General features: G+C 39.9%; 1 protein-coding gene across 1 annotated transcript in view; it reads right to left on the bottom strand.

Moving 5' to 3' along the window:
• Nucleotides 1–21,452, bottom strand: part of AEBP2 (AE binding protein 2) — a gene marked incomplete at its 5' end in the record, with an annotated part of 84,055 nt that extends 62,603 nt beyond the window's left edge. Inside the window, one exon of the mRNA XM_025210565.1 lies at nucleotides 21,394–21,452. Coding sequence (XP_025066350.1) covers nucleotides 21,394–21,452 — 59 coding nt within the window. The remainder of the gene's footprint in view (nucleotides 1–21,393) is intronic.
• Between the last annotated feature and the right edge of the window lie 3 nt (nucleotides 21,453–21,455).

Genomic DNA, 21,455 nt, shown 5'->3' with positions numbered 1-21,455 from the left:
ATCTTACTACAATATTTCCGAAGTCACCCAGTTTAAAGAAAGCCTAGAAGAAAGGAAATTCTAAAATGGAACAAAAAAAATAAAAAAGAAAGAAAATATATATTTTTTTTTGACACAGAGACTGGGATTTAGACAGTAACTAATTGTGCTTTTTGATTCCTTCTCTTGACACCTGACACATTTTGGCAACCACAAACACAGGCAAGAAGAGGATGCCTGGTCAACCTATGCACCAAGTGTAAGATAACAAAAGGATGATGCTTACTGACTTCAAGTGCATCCAAGTAGAGAAGAACAAAAAGAGGAAAGTAGATGGATGGTTTATCTAAGTATAATTCTCTTGAATAAGTTATGTGAAACACAGTAAGCAGCTATTACACATTACCCATCAGCTGCCAGAGCCAATATTCTAACCTGCATTTAACTTTAAGTCTTCAAAATATACAGTTCATTGCCACTGTGCAACTGCTCAGGACATAGCTATCCTTTTTCCTTAGTTTAAATGTCCAGCCAAAGAGCTTACAAGCCAGAGAAGGAGGGTCAGCTGAGGCCCCCAGAGCAAGTGGAGAAACTGTCATCTATCAATAGGCAGAGTGGCCTTTCCTGCTGAAACTATTACCCATTGAACAAATCTGGCCACAGCTTAAAAAAACAAGGTTATTATGGATTTCTCCATATTGATCCCAAAGAATCTACAAGCAATCAGTACAACCCCAAAGCACCAGGTTTGATTAAAACTTTTTCTAGATGGGACTGCAAGTGTTATAAGAAATGCACACAATCCTATTCTTGCAAAGGCCTATGAAATAAGGGTTGAGTAGGGACTCTCAGACCAGACTCTCACATATACACACATTTTCAAGCCCAAAGAATTTGAGGAACAGCCACTCCTCAATAGCTACAAACACGTCCATGAAAACAGGACAGTTAATCAACTAATGCTGACAGATAACAAGAGTGACAAGTTTCCAGACATAGAAGCCATGTATTTCTCCAATCTAATATGAAATGACCTTTCCTGTATATACTCCACATATACAGCTCTGGCATAACCCCTGCACAGATTTTTAGAATAAAGTGGCTTTTTGAGATAGTAGTAATTGTGACAGATTTTTAGGTAGTTCTATGTCTGGGACAACATTTTATTAACGGTAGTTGATAAAGCACAAAAGCTGCGTCCATCAAGTAAAGCTGCTCCAGAAAAAATTCATACAGAAGTAACTATTCTGTTTCAACTTCCTCCTGTTCAGAAGCCTGTACTGCCCTGGTTCTCAAGTCATTGTTCAATTTGAAATTTATGTGTAGTAGCATAGTTATACCAATCACTGTAAGAGTCACAGTACTCAACAGTCTGACTGGCTAATAAAAAAGAGGAACTGATGGGATGAAAGGAAAGGAATAACAAGATTTATTTAGTCTATTCCAGGAGTCAGACTTCCAGTACCATCCAGTAGGCATCTCAAAATGTACATCATGTCTGCCCACAATGTGAAGCACACATTTCAAAACAGTACAGTATGGATGCAGTAATTCCCAAGGGAAACAGCCTCACTGTTTAATTAGGCAGCATATACCTGTTACTTGTACTATCTGGGATGCTTGCTGCACAAGGCAAAAAAGCAAAACCCAAAATATCTTCCAAGAGTAGACATGCTGCAACTCTCCTGCCGTTAGCAACTGTCAAAAAATACCATAATTTTAAGAAAGTGCAATGGAGAGCTTTTAACAAAGTATAAGCAGGTTAGCCCAGACCATAAATTTGCTCTGCCAAATCCACACAGAGTAATTTGCAAACCACTCACAAAACCTCATAAATGAAAGGGGTAGCTGTGAAGAGATGTCACATCCAGGCCATAGTAGATCAGAGGCAGACATGAGAGAAAACGGAGAGAGAAAGAGATGAGGAAACTGCGGGTTAGAGAGGATGGGCCAGACACGGTTACTTCCCTCAGGTGGCTTGTATATCTTAACGCCTGCTCCTTCTGTCGAACCAAATTGGGAGTGGTTCTCGACACAAGTGTTCCTAAGTTTCAGGAACTGATGATGATTTATATCTAGTGGGGTTTCTAAATGTGTATCTTTCAAGCATATGGCTTTTCAATTTCCCTAAACAATGGTGAGAGAGATTAGTATTTAACCTTTTACAGCGTGAAAGACATAAAAATCTTGAATGCAGCAGTACCCCCAACATCCTTGAAATACCAACCCAAAAACTACTGTGTATTTTTTCCAGACCTTGCAAATGGTTTGAACTTTGTAGATGTTGGGCTGCTTTCAGAATTTTCTCTCTTTTGGGGAAAAATGTGTGAAGGCTAAAATTAATAACCTTAGGTTTGTGAGAAGGTGGTATGCCTCCTCTTTTTTTTTTTTTTTGGACAGTGTGGCCTATTTAACAAATGAAGAGTAGCACCACTCAGAAAATTGGGTTGGTTCTCATAGCTGGAAGAAATGTGTGATAAGGACCCATTGGGGAATCTGGGTTTTCACTGAGTGTTTACAATGAAGTTTAATACCAGAGAAACTGAAATGAAAATGTAACTACCATGAAAGGTAGGTTATGTCTGGATCATGTAAGCCCCCAATCTGATCCAAGTTTGTAATAATGCAAGGCCAAACCACTATGCAACTGAATAGGCATTGCATAAACTCGATTTTATCTGTGAAGACCCCAATCCATCACAGAAGCTGGACGATTCTTACAGCAGGATAATGAGCCAGTGGCTATTCTTATGCATTTGACAGAATCCTAGGTGATACTGCTTAAAGCGTAAGTAGTAAAGTGGCACTTAAAATAAGTTTTGGGATTCCCTGGGGATTTTGGATGAAGTGCTTCATCTGCCTACATTTCTGCAATCCATTCAATATATACCCTTGAGATGAAGAATATATAAACTCTCACTCCCAGTTGAACTGATGCCAGCTCAACACTTTTTTCCATTTTCCTATCGAGTACATCTTTACGTGAGATATTAAAATCTGAAGATGAATATTTCCCATGTAGCTCCAAAAATTTCTCTTCTGGGAATGGTTAACTGGCATAATAATTAGCACAACTGATGCTCAGCAGAATCTACCCAAAAGGAGTCCATTATTTTCTGAATACTTCTGTTCCCTAAAAATATATATAGGTTCATGTCACTTCATCCCCCCACCCCACCACCACCCAGTTTTACTGAGAGTTTAATTGTGATTATCTCTAGTTATACTACAAAAGACATTTGTAGGTTTTATTTTAAAGGCTCAGGAAAGAAGACTTCAAGTAATCAGAGCATGTATTGCCCTTAAAAAGGCTGGGCTTATTCTCCCCTCTTACCCAGCAGGAGCAAAAAGTATCTCAAGAATGAACCTCCAGGAGCTAGGGACCTCCATGGCTGGCTATATCCCTGTCCACTAAATGTGGATATGCATTTTTTTTTTTAAGTTTCCATAGTCTGAAAAGTTAACAGAAGCCCCTGTGAGGTCCTATAAAAATGGCAGAAGTGGTGCTGGGCTCAAAAGCTAGATTAGTTCCACTAGTTCCAACAGTAACAGAATACCTGGTGTGTGCATCCTTGAACCACATCCCAAGGTGAATCAAAGGGCAAGTAGCCGCCAATTCTAGAAGCATGGCTGCTGGGTACAGCGGGGACTCTCAACCAGGGTAACACAATAGCCATGGACGACGTGAGATCATTTTACGACATTGTTCAATATCTAAGCACCTACATATGATTCACAATATAATATTGTGAATCGTATGTGTCACAACCCAAAGGGTGTGATTTTTGTTTTGTGTGCTTCGGCACTGCTAAATTGTCCCCGCTAAATTGCAGCTTCCTTGCACGGTGGAGTTTTCTGCTGCAAAAGAGAACCCCGGTGCAAGGGAGAATTTCCCGCCAATTTGAAGCTTTCTTTGCAGGGTGCATTTCTTTGTTGCAGCACAGAAATGCTCCTTGCAAAGAGTTCCCGCCATTTGTATGCTAATTCGAGTCCCAGTATTGGCCAGTTCTAAATTATTCACACGTGGCAGCTAGTGATTGGCTTGCTAGCCGTATAAAAGGCTTGAGTGGTTTCCGCCCAAGTTGGAGGACTCCACGAACAAGGGAGGAGGAGACTTCACGCTGTGTGAAGATCTCTAAGCGCTGCAGATCCTTACGGACCCAGTGCATTTAAAGCAGGCAACGAAGGTCTGATCAACCTCTAGCCTCTCCCCGTCGCCGAGCGCAATCCAGACTTATCCCTTCCCGCACGCAAGAGAACCGGACCCACGGAGCCTAGCAAATTTCGTGTGAGTGAGTGAACAGAAGAACCCACGGAGCCTAGCAAACTTCGTGTGAGCCCTTACGACCGGCCTCAGAGCTCTTCTACCCGGGTTCGAGTCCTGCAGGTTTATTTTCCTGTCGCCGAAACCCTTTGCGACGTACCCTCGTATTTTTCATCTTCCCGTCACCGGAACCCTTTGTGACGTACCCTCGTGCCCTGCAGGTTCGAGTTTTGTTTTCTTTTCTATCTGTAACCGCAACCCAAGCAAGCTTTCCAGCCTACACCACTGCCATCTCGGTATAAGTAAACAATCTTTTAAACTACCGATACGCGTTTGTGCCCAATTCCAGCTCGACGGCCTTCCCTCTCCAACCCGGTGTGCCCGGGCTGCTGGCCACAGCCCGCGTGCAGCGCGGAAAAGGGCTCAGGTCGCTCCCGGCCCACACAGTATGTAGATATTCCTAGTGTCTAAAACATTTTGACCTGCTGTGGTCTTTTTGAGTTCTTTGCACCAAAAGGACTGTTCTGTCACTTTCCCATAGTCAAGAAACCAGTAAAAGCTAAGAATTGGCATTTTCTGAAGGGTGCCTTAAGTCTAAAAGAGTTGAGAAGCACTCTGCTATGGAGACTTGAGCACAATCCTATCCTTCCTAAACAGACTGCTAGTTCACCCACCTCTTGACATGCTAGATTTTGGAAAAGATGTGGCAGCAACTCTGAAATATTCCTGAGGAAACCCACACAGTTTGCAGTGTGCTCAGGTGCTTTTGTGCATTTTGCCAGTTTTTTCCAAATGCTCCCCGTCTTCCTGCCCATGGGAAATAGGGTTTGGACAACACTATCAAGGCTGGGTTGCCAAGATGGCGCCTGTACTTCCTTTCCACCAAAACTGGGCTTTCCAGTCCAGTTTAGCTCCATTACCAGCAGAGGAGAAAGCATGCTGCCAGGAGAGGTCATGCTCTTTCAACAAGGTATTTTATAGTGGGAAGTATGAATAATTAAGCAAGAGAGATCTTCCTTTCACCTTTCACTTTTTTAGCCTAGTCTTCTCCCTGAAAAAGCTGCTTTCAAGCATCAAGTACAGGAAGTAAAACAGAAGGGAAACAATTTCCCCAAAACCTAACGGTGTCCTGAGACATAAACAGTAGTTAGGCAGACAAATTAAGCTACACTATTAATCAACCTAATCAAAAGAATCTTTGCAGCAGGGAGAGCTGCTGGAGACTTGATTGCTACTCCACAGACACAAGGGTCCTACCCTGGAACGGTGTGGGGAGTGGAAAATACCTTGGGGGAGTGGACATTCCTCTGCAGCCAATGGCTGGCAGGTCTAGTTTCAATGCCAACCTATAAACAGTCTGCCATTCTATTGTAACGGATCTATAGACCATAGTGTGATAAAGAACATTAGATATTACTTTTGGTCTCAGGAAGTTGAACTCAAGGGTCACTCTGAACAATAGTGCACCAGAAACAGCCACAGCTGGAGAGTGCCAGCATACACAATAGCTATTTTTAAGAACCATCATTCAAAGGACAGAGACTAATCACTGGTAGCAATTAGGTGTATATATATGTCTTCACACACATACACACACAGACCCAGCACTGTTCCCAGCTCTGCACCATTTCTAAATATTCATCAAAACTGGTTACCAGTATCACAACTGGAATTAAGTCATAGCTTTAGAAATGCCTGGACCGCTACTGACCAAGTTTTGAAATGTTCAAACAGCGCTACTCGTTACCCAGTCCCTACAACCTCGCAACACACTTACACAACATCCATATACCCACCCAACCCAGCATGATGGGATTGAGAAGTTAGAATAGTCTGTGAAAGGTGAAACAAGCTCAATTGGCCTTCCCTCCCTCACCCCATCTGCTAAAATAATCAGCAATGAAACAAGCAGTGCTGACACTTCAAGCATCTTCATTAAGCAAAAAAAAAAAAAAATAAATAATAATGGACACCCAGTTGTACCTTTTTCAGGCTTACAATATTTACATTCAGTTCAGTGCTCAAACGTTGCATCTTCATAACCGTGAGGACAAGGAACATATTTTGTCCATACAAAAGCTTAACATCAGTAGACTCTAAATATGCTGTGGAAGTCTCACAAATCCATCGAGCAGGTTTGATCCAGCACACAGGCTGAATTTAACTCCTGTCTTTGAAAAAAAAAAAATCCAACAATGAAAAGGCTGAAAACCCCTTCTAAATCACTAGCTTATACTTATAAAAATCCAAGGTTTCCTTCTGAACAGAAGTTTTTCAAGTTCTCATGTGACAGTTTTTTAAATCTTCTGTTTATGAGAATTTGCACAAAAATCATTAAGCCATTTGGAGTTATGATGATGTAAAAAACGCTCTCAAAAAGCTTGTTCAACCTTCCTTAACTGGATAACTTAAAATGCTTTCTTTTCAATCTTAAAGCTACCACGTGCACACACTGGCAATAACTGCTGTGCAAGTTTGAAAAATGGATTATAAAATAAAATTAGACACGAATGAAAATATAATAACTTGTGTTTTATTTCATTAAAAAAATAATAATAATGATGTAAGCACACTATTCCTGAGTTCAACCCTCCAAGGGGACTGATTTCATCATGATTGCAGTAATCCCTTCTGGCCAATTTAATGAATGGCACCGTTACCTCAAAATTCATTTTTGCCAGTCTTTAATAACAACTGCAGACAGAAGAAAGAGCTTTGAATGAATATTAAAAAACCATTAGAGATCAGTATAATTCCATTTTAACTTTCCATAAACACATCATTATTACCTACCCACAGTCAACTTAAGTAATGCAATGGAGCCAGACTCTACAAAAAACATGCATACAAAAATCTATCCAATTTACCATTATGGTTTCTATGTCTGCTAAATATACTTCCCCTAGAGCTTAACTGGAGCAACCTTCCCTCAGGCAAAACTCAGCCCTAACAGATGGGCCTTACACAGTGCCCTTGAAGGTCACAAACTATTTTATTCGGATCAACAGGAGCACATTTCAGAGCCACAGATCCTCCACTGAGAATGCCCAGCCTTCAATCCCCAGATGCTCCCATATAGCACTAGTAAGCAGAACAGCCCCTGCTGATTTAGACTGGAGCAGAACAGCCCCCGCTGATTTAGACTAGCACAAAGAAAGAAGTTCGGCAGACCTATAAAAGAAAATGCCACCTTGAATAACAGCAAATTTGAAGTAGTACAGATTGGAGATACACGATGAACTGCAGCAAACAGTGCTAGCTAAGCAAACTGCTTCATTCTATGTTAGATGCACTTCTGAGGAATCTTCAAGAGCAGCTTCATCAGAGTACACAGAGGTAATCCAGTCTGAAGGTGACTGGACAGGACTGATGAGAGCAACCAACTTCATGGTTAGAGGCAAGTTAGCACTACTACTCTTCATCAATATGCAGGAAATTGGGGACAGTGAATCTTACTGGGTGGGTACAGTACAGAACAATGACCAAAAAGACTGTGCCACACTCTAAAAACTTGCATAGGTTTGCACACCTTGTCTAGTCTGGACTGAGCTTCAGCTACATTGCTATCATTTATTTCCTCCCAGCAGATAGCATCCTCACAATCACTTAAGGACAGACAGACTTGGAACAGCATGTCTTTCGCATTTGTTTCACTACTTCCCTGGTAGCCTCGTACACCCTTTAAGAACAGGTTACAGACAAAAATCTGAGAGAGAGAACTCTGAAGGAGATGAGCAACTGTCTAAAACAGCTTTTTTTTCAGTACCAGGCTGGCATGGTGCAGTTCAGATCCAAGGTAGAATGCTGTAGGACCCAGCCATTGCCACCTCCCTCCTGCCCAGCTGCAGGGAGGCATGAGCCATGAAAGTTTCCCCTCCCCTTCCCTCCCCTAGCTGGATGGCTCTCCAAGTTGGATACAGACCATGAGCTATTGGTTGCTGACCACTGGTCTAAAATCATCACCAGAAAAACAAAAAGAACTGAAGAACAGTCCCAACTATGCAGCTCAGTATGGCAATTAAAAAGAGAAAGACAAAGACTTGTGCCAGTTGAATTTCCTGGTAACTACCAAACCAGTTTATTAATTCAACTAAAAAAAAAAAAAAAAAAAAAGCAAGAAGCAATGAATTTTAAACCCTACAATTGCATTCCCACATACAGGGGCATGTACTTGCAGTGAGACAAACAGTAGTGGCACAAATTTGTGCCACTACTTGTTACCACGTGCATGCCCCTCCACATGTGCTTTGGTGGGGCAAATTGCCCCGATTCAGGGAAACAGCTCTTTCACTGCTCCTCCTGGCATGCTGAAAGAGTGTGGGGAGACAATGAAAGGAGGGGAGATCTGTTCTGGTCAGCAGCCAGAGCATCTCCCAGGAAGACCAAGCCACCGTGTCTGCTGGTGCGTACTCCTCTCACATGCACCACACCACTTTTTCATGTTTTTTTTGCAACCAGTATTTCCTAGTAGTAAAATCCACAACACAGGGCACCTTTTAAGGTTCCAGGTGTGCAGTTTGTGGTGCCACAAAGAGAATTTTTCCATCGTTTCCCCTTGAAAAGTCATGTAATATTAGGAAAAGCCTGTAGGCCGCATCCAGATGTGCAGAGGCCAGTGAACTAGCTCAACATACATTATCAGCAGGCCTACCCTTTTCATATCTTCACTAGGCCACCAGTTCAAAGAGTTTATATGCACCAAGTCCTGTGGACTTCAAAGACTCCATACAAGCCTGTCCATGAAAAAAAGATCCTTTCAAAATCTGAAAGTGATTAATTCTCAGTTCCTTCTTTTGATCGCAAGCATTTCTATTGGGACAGATTGGACCTGAATCAAAGTTATAATCTTATGTGGTGTGACTCAGTCTTCATAGCTACTGATTCAACCACTCCAAATAATTCCATCTGAGTCGCCACTTGCTGTCTCATTCAGGAACAGGAATTGTAGATGAACCCTGCCTAGAATGGAAAAGGGAGCAACGCTGTTCCTATTCCTACTTGACCCTTAGAAGTGTCAAAGATGGAAGATTTGCATCACAGCTTTGTTCTAAATTAAGTATATGGAAGCAGAGGAAGACAGAAATAAAAAAAAATTAAAAAAAAAAATCAGATAAATGTTACTACAAATATTATTATTCCTATTACAAAGTAATTTTAATGCTAGCCTCTTATGTTAGTAGTAAAACACAAACATACTAATGCACAATAAAACACAATGCTTATAGATACTACAGCCACCTATCCAAATAGGAGTTTTACTGGATCTTTCCCAATGTTCTTCAAAAATCAGTTAAATCAATTCAAAGGTAAGGAGAATAAAACCAGGTCAATGGACAGATGAGGTAAATTATCATACAATGTGATTTAGTGCATATGATTTCCCCATGAGGTAGGCACCTGCCAGAAGAGTGGGGAAAGTACATTTATTCACCTACCAATATTCTTTACTTCTCCAAACCTGACATTCTGCATTTCGTAGCAGCAGTATAATTCTAGTTTAGATTTTTCCTTGGTCATCAGTGAAATTCCTAGAATAACAATAAAAAATCCTGCTCCAGGAACAAGGAAATTTCTCTTTGCTTCATCTGGGATTTTTAATGTATACTTCCCTTCTTCTACCATGGAATGGCACAACAGGGAGGTGGTTGTTCTTTGTGTGAATGGCAATTAACCCAGACAGAATCTGAAGAGTAGAAGGAGAACCTTGTTAATTGCCTGTAACTCTAAGAAGTTGTTCCTATGAGATTCCTGGAAACAATTTGTGTTGAATAGAATAGAAGGCATCAGTGGGTGCAGAACATAATCTTATGCCCAATTCCGCAAACTGCACTGACAGGAAAATTTAGGGTACAGTGATGCACCACCAACCCGAAACAGTAGATCACAATGCAAATAATCCTGTTAAGGAAGAAGGAAATGGCCATGTAGCCAAGTACAACAAAATGTCCAGATTCAAGCAGGGACCCAAGAGTCACATGAAGCAAAAGCATGACCATTATCACTACATCCTACGAAAGAAACTCCTCTATGAACAGCAGGAGCTGAACTGTCCACAAAACAAAATCCACTCATATCAGAAGATGCAACTTCCATTATCCAGAGCAGAAAAGGAGGGTGACAAAAACAACAAGAGAAAGGAAAAATCTGAGACAAGGGTAAAGTTGCTACTGGGTAGATGAAAGGACTTAAGAAAACAAAATAACAATCAATATAAAGATTTTCACTGCATCTTTCTCTTACTCCTTTCCCTGAGTGTACTACTTCCATTTTAAGCAATTTGATGGATGGAACTCTTGCTTGTTGAAAATATGCAATCTTGGGGTTGGTCTGAAATGAACATTCACAAATTTTACAAGTTCTAAAAAAACAACAACAAACCAACCCCAAGATCACAAAACTATTAATGAAAATCCATGAAGTAATCACAACGCCTTATAAGAAACTAACATAGCTAAAATGGACAGAAACAATTCAGCCCATGAGTAACACCCTATATACTATGACGAGTGAATTTGTCAACGCTTAAAATTCTTTTTAAAAGTACTTTCTAGGGAAAGCTAAAATTTCATAGTAAAGCTGCTTGCAAGTGGGCTACCATTTCAGTTCTTGTAAAAACCAAGAACATATCACATTAATAAAAAAGTTTGCCAATACTGAAGCTTGGAGGCAAACGAGTTTTTCAAAGGAGAGAAACTATACCAAGGGACCTAACAAGATTAGAAAACAAAATTCAGATATGATGTAGTGAAATTCTGAATGATAGGCAGTCCTCCGATTTACAACACAATTGGTTCCTGAAAACCACGTCTTAAGTCGGAACGTTGCAACTCGGAACCAATTTTCCCATAGTAAACGTTATAAATGGGGACTTGGTTCCTGAACCAAGGCCCAATACCCTATTTTCACCAAAAATAACCCAGAATTTTGTACTCGATCAATTATAGATGAGTAATATAGCTACATTAATGTATTTATACTGTAAATAGCAATCATATTAATTTGGAAGGATTTCTTTGAGGTAACTTTGCTGGACTTGTTGAAGGGCTCTTGGTTGGACTTTTGGAAGAGTTCTTTGCTGGAGTCTTCTCAGGAGTCTCGGCTGCTTCCTTAAGAAAGTGTCCAAGGAAATTTGGACAGACGTTGTCCAGGGAGATGGGCAATGCAGAGAACTTGTTCACTGACGTGGCATCACATCAGATCAAGTGTTATAAAGTCAAAACGGACTCAGAAAGTTGAAACAGTGTTAACTTGTAAATGCGAAATATTGCAATTCAAAACGTTGCAAGTCAAGGACTGCCTGTACTCTTTTTCTCTCTGTGCTTCTGATTTGCCTTTTATACTCTTATACATCTTATCTACTGAGATTGTAGGCTCACTGAACTTTCAACTTTTACACATTTGTACCGTAGGTATCACCATGGGGTCCTGATTTTGACTGGCACATCTAGGTGATTCTGAATTACAAATAAATCAACAGAAGGAAGAAATCTTGAAAGCTACAATACAAAAAATGCAATCCACACACACAGCTTTAAGCATTGCATGGATGAAGAAAACCAGTCTGTTGATAGTTTTTGCATAAATAAACCATTAATGGGATATTCACTCTGGAAACCGTATTATCTTCAGATTATCTTCCTAGAAGTTCACGGGTAAGGCAGAGTCACAGATTTAAAGTCAGATTCATTTATATACAAGATAAAATGAAAAAGGCAGGGTATGAATAAGTAAGTGAGAAGGACACACCACATCACTTTACATTTAAAGATTTTGCCTAGACTGTAAACAACTGATGTTTTTGCCTTCTGCTTAAGGAATTCTCATCAAATAATAGTTTCAGGAACACCTGCATGAGTGCAGCTCTAGTTTCACCAGCCCATTTTCTTATCCTTTTAAAATGTCTTCCACTCCTATTGCTATATGAAAAAGCCCACAAAACTGAAAGCACACACCCACCCACTATCTACCTTGGCAACGGTGGGGGGGAAGGGAGAGGATGATGTTCTTCCAGTTATGGTCACCTTTAGTTACAATTTAAAAAAAAAACCAAACTGAGAAAACCTAGACAAAATTACAGCGTCTCTGCAACAGGGCATGTTTCCTCTTAAAGTAGGTGTGCAATTATCATTTCTAAAGTACCAATCATTAAAAAGAAATTGACAGAAGTGCAACACCACACGGTAGTCGATAGATTATTAGATGTTTGTAATATAAATGTCACAAATTAGGTCAGGCACCAATTTGACTAGAATCTGTATAGCGTGTAAATTCTGACACAATTTTCAGCTTGTAACTTGACAAGGAAGACAGCCTAAGAAAATCTAATAACATTTAACATAAGGACAGGATTTTGTTTTATTGGTGGAGAAGGGGTGGGGGGGGGATATTTAGCAACCTTTTTAAAATCTTAGTTTAAAGTTTTTCAGCCCATGCACTGAGATAGCTATTACATTTTCTGAACATACAAATTCTTTGATACCATTCACCAACTTCTTAAATAGTGATTATCACACAGTATATCATTTTATTCATTATAAAAAAAAAAAAAAATCAAAAAAAAAATCAGCATTTATCCATTAAAATGTCAAATTTATTTTTGTAAGTTTATGATTTATTTGATCAGTTTCCAGAACAGGGAAACCAAGTAATTTTTAAACCTTAAATTAATTAAAATATTAGAACTTCCAATTTTTATTACTCCACCTCAATTTTTATAGCATGTACTTTCTGTAGAGGATTTCTTGACCTGAAATTACTATTTCTCCCAAACTTATCTGCTTTTAAAAGTGCCAAAAGCAGGAATTAGAATGCAGTGAGCTCTGGCACCACTCCCTTTCCTCTTGGTATGCTCCCTCTTTCTCTCCAAACAAAACACATTATGTCCTCTAGTTCAGAGATGTTCCTCTAGTGCAGGCACACACTGCCGGTCCTACAGTTGACAGAAAACCCACTTCAATGCTTCTATAACATGTTATACCTGCTGAAGACCTGTTCTGTTCGTAGAAATGCACCAAAGGATCAGATTAAAGAATTTGTGGTCAGCAGTCAGTCAGCTTGTCTTTCACAATGAACAGCCTTGAGACTAAGTAGTGGAGATTTCATCATGCTATATGCTTAAATATCTCAGAGTATCCATATTACATAGAAAATTCACATTAACCATCTCTACTTGGGTACTGCCTAACCCCAAACCACCTTTCTTACCTGTCTTTGTTCATGTTAGCACCCCTCATGCTACTCAGGCCCAGTACAAAAATTACATTTATACCAATAAAAGTGAGTGGAAACCAGTCTATACCCATAACAGAAGTTTGGCACACAGAGACTAGCTTAAAAATAGTGGAACCTGGTCTAAGACTGGCAGCCTGCATAACCCATACTCCCCACCCAAAGGGCAAATGTGTGCTCTGTTAGCTACTGATCTAAACTGCACTGCTTATAGAAAACCATGTAATTTGGATCAACTCCACCTCAGGCTTTTTTGAACATCTGTACCTAGCTTCAGAGAGCAACATATCTGACAACATCAAACAGCATGACACATTTAAGCACAAAATGTGGCCATCTCAAAGTAAGTCATTCGGCACTGGATTACATTGCCTTTCAAACATATAAAAGTACCTTTTCCTGTTTCTTCTATAATCCATGGTTGAAAATGATGTCCACTCATACTAAACACTTAGAAGTTTAGAAAGATAGTTGTAATCTTGAACTCTAATACAGAGTTCTAAAAAAAAGGGAAGTTAAAAATTTGGAAAAAGCAAAATCCCAAGCAACAGCTTTCCACATCCTATCAGAACAAAACAACCAAAAAACCCCCACCCAAGAACTGACCAGCAAAGCCTTGATATGAAGTAAACTTTATAACAATTTTTCATGGGACATTCTCTACTTTTGTAATGTTGTAACTGCTACTGCACATTTAGAACGCTTCACCTTTGTGTGTACTACATACTAGTGATAAAGGTCACGTGGAAAAACATAACAATTCTAAGCCAGTTTTTAAACATATGGCTGATATGCCAAGTAAACACCAGAAGTACTTGATGTTGTGAATTTAACACAATGAAAATGTCAGGAAAGAAAGCAGTCTGATAGCTAAATTCAAAATATTTAGAAACCCAGGACACCTCTAGACAACTAATAAATGTAGTCTGTAAGTAGGTTATTGACATCTGTAAATAAATACCACCATCTCTACTATGGGAGGGTCTATACACTTTGTCATTCCAGATCACTGCCCACACACCAGGGTTACTTGCATTCCTATATGCTCCCTCCCTTCTATCCTCTATTTCAATAATTCCCAGCAAGTCTCTCTACCTCATGCTTCATACCAGGGGCTGAATTTACCCTCTAGGCTACGAGACATCACACCAAGGCCATTCTAATGATGCATTTTCCCCCTGCCCCTCCCCTCAACCATGCCCTACTTTCCCCTTCTTCCAGGTGTTGGGCCCCCTTCATTTCTCTTTCTCCCATACAAGGTGCAGTGTACCCCAGTCCCCCACGCTGCCTCCCTTCATACTGTAGGTTGGACATCAGAAACAACTTCTTTACGGTGAGGGTTGCCAGAATCTGGAACAGGCTTTCAAGGGAGGTGGTGCTCTCCTCTGCCTTGGGGGTCTTCAAGAGGAGACTGGGTAAGCACGCGGCTGGGATCACATGATCTCAGCATTTTTTCCTGCCACTGACAGAGGGTCAGACTTGATGATCCTTTGAGGTCCCTTCCGACCCTAGCATCTATGAATCTATGTACCCCTCTTTTCTCCCCCTTTCAAACCTTTAAAAGAATCCCCTAACCCATACCAGGGGCTCCATATAAACCCTCATTTCTCCCTCTCTCTATGGCTCTGTGAGCCTGATCATACCCCAGAATAAGTTATTTCTTTCCATCCTGTTGGGAAGGGAATACCTTATCCACCACCACAACACATTAAATTACTGGGAAAATTAACAGAGATTAAATGGGAGCATGGGTATGATGAAATATGTTAACTGGTTTATACAGCAGTCTGATTTATTAGTAACCACACATGTGCAGATACACAGAATTATAACTATGTAATTTCTCCTTTTAGGATTGTCAAGTTTCCTCCAAAAAAAAAAAAAAAAAAAAAAATCACAGTTCCATCAGACACCAAGAATGTTCCCCAAAATCATAGAACTGACCAGACAGATATCATGGGTCCAGAGCTATCACATTACTTATGAAGGCAAGTATAAAGCCTCACAAACTCATTCATTCAATGTCAAGTATAATGACATGGATCAGCATTGTTTTTATATGAACTGCATCTCACTTCTCTCTTTAGTAGGTGACTAAAGTATTAATACCAGATTCTAGATAAAATTTAGATATTAATATAACAGCTTCAGATAATGGCACACAGTATATGCAGTCAATTTCTTTCAATGAATCCACAAAGATGACCCATGAATAATTATAACAAACAACACATATTAAAGAGATGCAACTGGCCTTACTAACATTAGAGTTATTTGTTTTTTAAACAAACATTTTTCCAGTGCCAAGTAGGCTGAAAGACATTCTGAAAACAAACAAACAAACAAACAAAAACAGATTTCCCTTTAAAAAAAAAGGTACAATGTCTTAGTTCCTAATCTGAAAGGAAAATGAAAGATGCTTTCACAAATAGCTTCCAAAGAATCAACGCCAATGTAATTTCCATCAACATTCCTGAATTATAAACAAAAGCCTGTTTAGCCAAATGCCTATTATTATTTTCTGGTTTTATTTATTTATATATATATATATATATATATATATATATAGGCCCATTATCTTAACCACCCTGCTGTGGGTGCAAAACAGATGATCTTTACTTCCTGAGTAGGATGTGTAATTTCCACAAAGATACCAAAGAGTTCTCACACATTCTGCAATCAGGTCACATTAATGCATCACAAAAATACAGAGTATTAGTATCTTCTGCCTTCTTTTTTGTATTTCAGATTGCATTTCTGCTTTGTAAACATTACTGTAATTCACATATCTCCACAAAGTGAATTTACAAGATGATTCAGTTTTACAACTGATAGTTTAAAAAGCAGGAAAAAGGGGTAATCAGTGTCACTAAACCTTTAGAGATCCAATGATAAACTGAAAAAAGTAAAAATCAACAGACATCAGAGATTAGGGTGGCTCTTTAAAATCAGTTTAAAAAAAAATTAAAGTAGGATTCCTAATTTTTATTTCCAGCTCTACCACTATGGGACCAGGTAGATCCAGCATCTCCCAGGTCCTCCACCTGTAAAAAGAATTCTTACTAACTCCAAAAGGATGCAGTGAGGCTTCATGTGGGAAAAGAGCTTAAGGATCATACTGAAAACCATTAGATAAAAGTAAAGAATTGCTTTAAAATATCATACAAATAGAATACAATTTCTTCCCCTAAAACCATATTAAGTGTAATGAAGTTAAGAATGCTAAATTTTTTAACTATTTTTCAATTGAAACATTTTGCGCTCATTCAAATTGCAGATTCAATATGCATTTTTTTTTTTTTTACCTAGTCCCTCCACAGATTATTCAATCCAAAAACATTCTCAAAGTAAAAATTTACTTCTGACAAATGTAATCTAATATTTACAAGGAAACTAGCAAACTTTTGACATTTTACGTTATTCCTGAAATGCAGTGTTTACAACTGGCCTTCAAGAATGGTTTTTACTATTTGTAAGGATACCTCTCTACAGCGGAATTACCGTAGGTCGGTGAGGGCCAAGCTTTTTGATAGACATGCTGTTAGCCGCACACCCTCCCTAAGTGCCACGCCAATCCCCTTCCCCTGCCTGATCTTCTGCCCCACTTTCTGCTCCCTGTCTGATTTGCTGCCCTGCTTTCCTGCACCCACTACATTTGCTGCTTTGCTTTCCTGCTCTAACTGCCACCAGTTGCTGTCTGTCCCCTCTCCAACCTGATGCATGCCGTGTACAGAGGCTGCCCATGCCACAGGTTGGCTACCCATGCCTTAAGCAATTGGTCCAGATACCTGGGGCTATGGACAAACATCTCTCTTAAGGGCTTTGAAGAGGGGAGGAGAGCTGCCACTTGGAAGCATGCATCAGCTGCTACAATACATATTGCTACAGAACAGGCAAGTTAGCCAATTCACTGCAACCCTCAGTTACAGACTTGTAACATGCTTGCTACACCTGTCTCATTACAGAAGCAAGCATTAACAATTACATGCTAATGGCTTATATCAGTAGCCTTTGATATCGACATAATGGTTACACACGCCTATACACTGGGTTAGCCAGCATGGGTGTGAACTAGCTGCACTACCAAGTTATAGCCAAAGCCAAGTTACTGAATCTAGTAAAGCCCTGTACTCACCTGTTACAGTGCTGTATTTCTGGAGGAACATTCAGTGATTCTTAGCCCTACAACAAAATAAACTGCTGTATTTTTTTCCAGTTAATTGTGGGAGAACTTCTTTGTCCTTCCAGAAATTCTACAGAAATTGTATGGAAGCACCAAAAGACTGTCAACACTTGCATGGTTAAGCCTTTGTCTTTGTTACAAAATTGAAGCATTAGCAGCCCCAATTGAAAGAGCTACCTGAGCTCTGTCTTACAGCCCTAAATGCAACAGCTAGCCTAAACTGACAGCATCAAGCTCAGGTCAGGGGTCTTTGAGTAGAAGGGAGTACTGAAACAACTTCCCAGGAATGAAAAGTGAAGACATGTCCTAAGCAATTACTTTCTAGCTGTCTATACATTCTTTGAGAAGGGTATCAGTTTAGCTATTTGACAATTGAGATCAGCAAGTATGTACCTTCTCAAAATTAGTGGCAATGAAAAACAGAGAGTCAACCATCAAAAAATACTCTTGAAGTGAGACCAGTTCTTTTAGGTAATAAGTTATTAATGCCTTCTTTTTTTTTTTTTTTTGGGGGGGGGGGGGGGAGGAGAAGGAAGAAATGCAGTAGGACCTCAGAAGTACATTCAGGGAACTCTCTATTCCTAGAAATAAATGTTAAAAAATTTTTAAAAAATAACAAAACACATTTTGAGCCATAGTTAGCCTGTTTCAAAGTGCCTGCATTCTACAGAGTAATTTTCACAACACTTAATACACCCAGGATCTGCTGTTCTTTTCTAATCTGTGATTTTGTCAAGATCCATAAAAATGTCAGTGTTGGTAGAAACAGATGAGTCACCTATTTAATAATTTAGGCACATACTGCTTCTGCAAGAAAGATTCAGTTAAATACAAGAGCGCCAAATATTCAAAATTTTAGATTTTTCATTCTCAATCTATAGCAAATAAATTCACTATTTTGGTACTTTTTGTAATTGTGATCAATACTAATGAATGTCACGACTAAGAACTCCAACACCAGCCTACTCTGTCCCACCACATCCTTCTTTTCATTAGTTCTCCAAAAGGAAAGCAGGGGGCGGGGGAGGGAACGCCACTCAGAGCATGATCTGAGCATTACCAAACCTACTTACAGAAAGCATGACAGACTATGCCTCATCAAGAATGCCCTTCCATTTAGCCACTTCTCCTTAACTTAAGGGCTGTTAATTTGAGCACCCCAGTTCAGTACCTCTCTCTCTAAATCATACTATGTAAGATGTTATCTCCAAAAGAACCAGAATTCAACCCATTTAGGGATTCATGGGTGAAAGCCTTAACCTTTAGTACTAACTCAATCCCTGACCAAAGCTTAAGATCACAGAGCATAGCATAACATGCTTCTCTTTGTGAAACACCATTCAATAAGCAAAATGCTATATCTGCTGGAGTTGCAATTATTGAAAAGAAAAGGTGAAACCCCATGTAGATTTCACTTTAATAATAATATAATCTGGAAGTGAGCACATGCTGTGGTAAGGCACGGATACAAAAAACACATTTTGCAACTTTTACCAAGAATAAATGGTAAAAGAGCACTCTAATTACGAAAACTACTACTACCACCCCAAAAATCCAGAGGAAGCCAAAACCAAAACAGAAGTTATGCTGTGTTGGGGAAAGTGTACTTTCAGTAGAGCACTTCACAGGCATCACAGAACAGAACAGCCCCTGCCACACCTTGTCTCTGGGGCCCCTACTCCTGTGACAATCTGCAAAAAAGCAACAAGGGTGCTATGAGTGGGTGCAGAAAAACTGCATGCACAGATTTAGATGCACGGCCATCTCAGAACATGAAAACAGACACACACAAAAAGAAATAGCGAGAAAGTTGGGGTTCCCCACAAGTCCCACCAGATAACAGGTAAATTGTTTAAGAGAAACTCTGCCATTTTTTTCTGTTGCTCTCCTATCCTAACCCAACTACTTTTTTGGGTTGAGCCCCACAGGTTAGCGAGCTCCCCTCTTCTAGTCTAATATTTCAAGGACTAAGCCACCCGAATATATGATCTGATTTAGATGAGAAGAAAAAATGTGTACTCGCAACTGCCAATCTTCACAAGTTTATGGCACATCTAGCAGAGAGACTCTCTCTTCACGACACAGGATTTCATAAAAAGTCTCATCTTTCACTTAAAAAAAATGTTTCTAAGCCTTAGGGTTGCAGAAAAAAGGTTGATAATCTGACCAACATAAAAGTTGAACCCAAAGAAAGAAATAATAATAATAATAATAATAAAATAATATCTCTTCTCTCTCTCTATAAAAGTGTAATGATTTTTAGATCAAGTCACTTGATTTAAAAATCCGTTTGGGGGCACTTGTTACACAGCTCATGAACACTTGGGGTTGCGCATCGAAGCCTCCTACACATCTGCAATTTTAACATCCCAGAAAACCCTAACAAATTCAGAGTAGTGAAAAACACAGCTTTAATATATTTTCAAATAAATCTTAGAACCCAACTATGAAAAAATCCCTATATAGGTTGTGTATTTTACCAGTTTAGATTACACAGACAATGGTTAAAGTAAGCTCTACATTACACATTAAATGAATTGCTCATTTAGAAAACTTCATATAAATGGATAAGAACTTTTATAGCGTATGGAACTCAATTATTTTTCTGAATAGATCCAATTGTATACATAATATAGCCAGATATAAAGTTGAGGAATGGTTTTCTAAAGGTAACAGCTACATGTATTCTTAACCCACACTAGAGTTAAGGGGGGAATATAATAAGAAGGAACAAAACTGCCTACATACTTTTTAGTGAGAAAAAAAGATGTGGAAAGGTTTTCCCATGTAATGGAAGGCAGCATGTGTTAGAGCAAGTACATTAAAATTCTCTAAGAGAAGTGTTACAGCCAGGTTGCTACTTCCTCTCTGTAGGACCTAGACATTTATACTGAAACTGACAGAATGCATCAAAATAAACTCAGTTTAATGTTTAACATTTCACCTTAGACTATTACAACACACTAGCTGTATTGCAATGGGAAGTACAACTTCAGAGACAGGTTAACTTAAAACAAATAAACAAAACAAAACACCAGACACAACAGCACCCCGGAAAAACTATGAAACTTTACAATGCAAGTATCCACCTTCTATTAAGCTATGCTTACAAAAGCCTCCTGTAGGTACCAGACTGAAGGGCTTCCAAAACATAAATAAGTAAATAAATCCAGGGGGCTGCATTTCAAGAACTTCACTACACGTGATCCTAGCCTACAAGAGGCTGAGAAGCCCCAAACCCAACCCAATCCGTCCACCCCTTTGGGGGGGGGGGGGGGGGGGGGAGCAGCACAACCCTTAGGACCAAGTAGATTTTTACACCTGTATAAATCAGTAACTGTCCTGTTCAGGGTCACAAAACCCAGCCAGCGACAAAATCATATGCAGGAGGCTCTTCGTCCCCTAGAAGCTGAAGGGACAAATGACTTTTACACCTCTCCCAGCAATTCTCAACCCTGTGTATGGGGGAGAACACAATGGGACAACATGAAGTACCCCAGGGTGCCTGCGGACCCTTTCTGGGGTGCTACGCAGCATACACCCGCCCTTAGGTGAGCAGACACGAACCCCACCAGAGGGGTGCAGGGGGACTCGGCAGCCTTACAAACGCCACGAGCCGAGGTTTGCAACAGCAGAGCTGCCCGGCCCCTTCTCTCGGTGGCCGATCAAGGGGGGGCGAAGGGGGGGCGGAGGTGGAAACTGTGGCTGCCGGACAGGCTGGTCCCTCCGTTGAACCCACCTGTCCTCCGAGTCCATGCGGCTGAGCGGCTCCCCGTCCGACGACATCTCTAGACTGCCGCG

This window comes from Alligator sinensis, unplaced genomic scaffold (assembly GCF_000455745.1).
Source record: "Alligator sinensis unplaced genomic scaffold, ASM45574v1 scaffold365_1, whole genome shotgun sequence".
Lineage (NCBI taxonomy): Eukaryota > Metazoa > Chordata > Crocodylia > Alligatoridae > Alligator > Alligator sinensis.
Note: the sequence above shows the minus strand (reverse complement) of the source record. Positions and strands in the feature narration are given on the sequence as shown.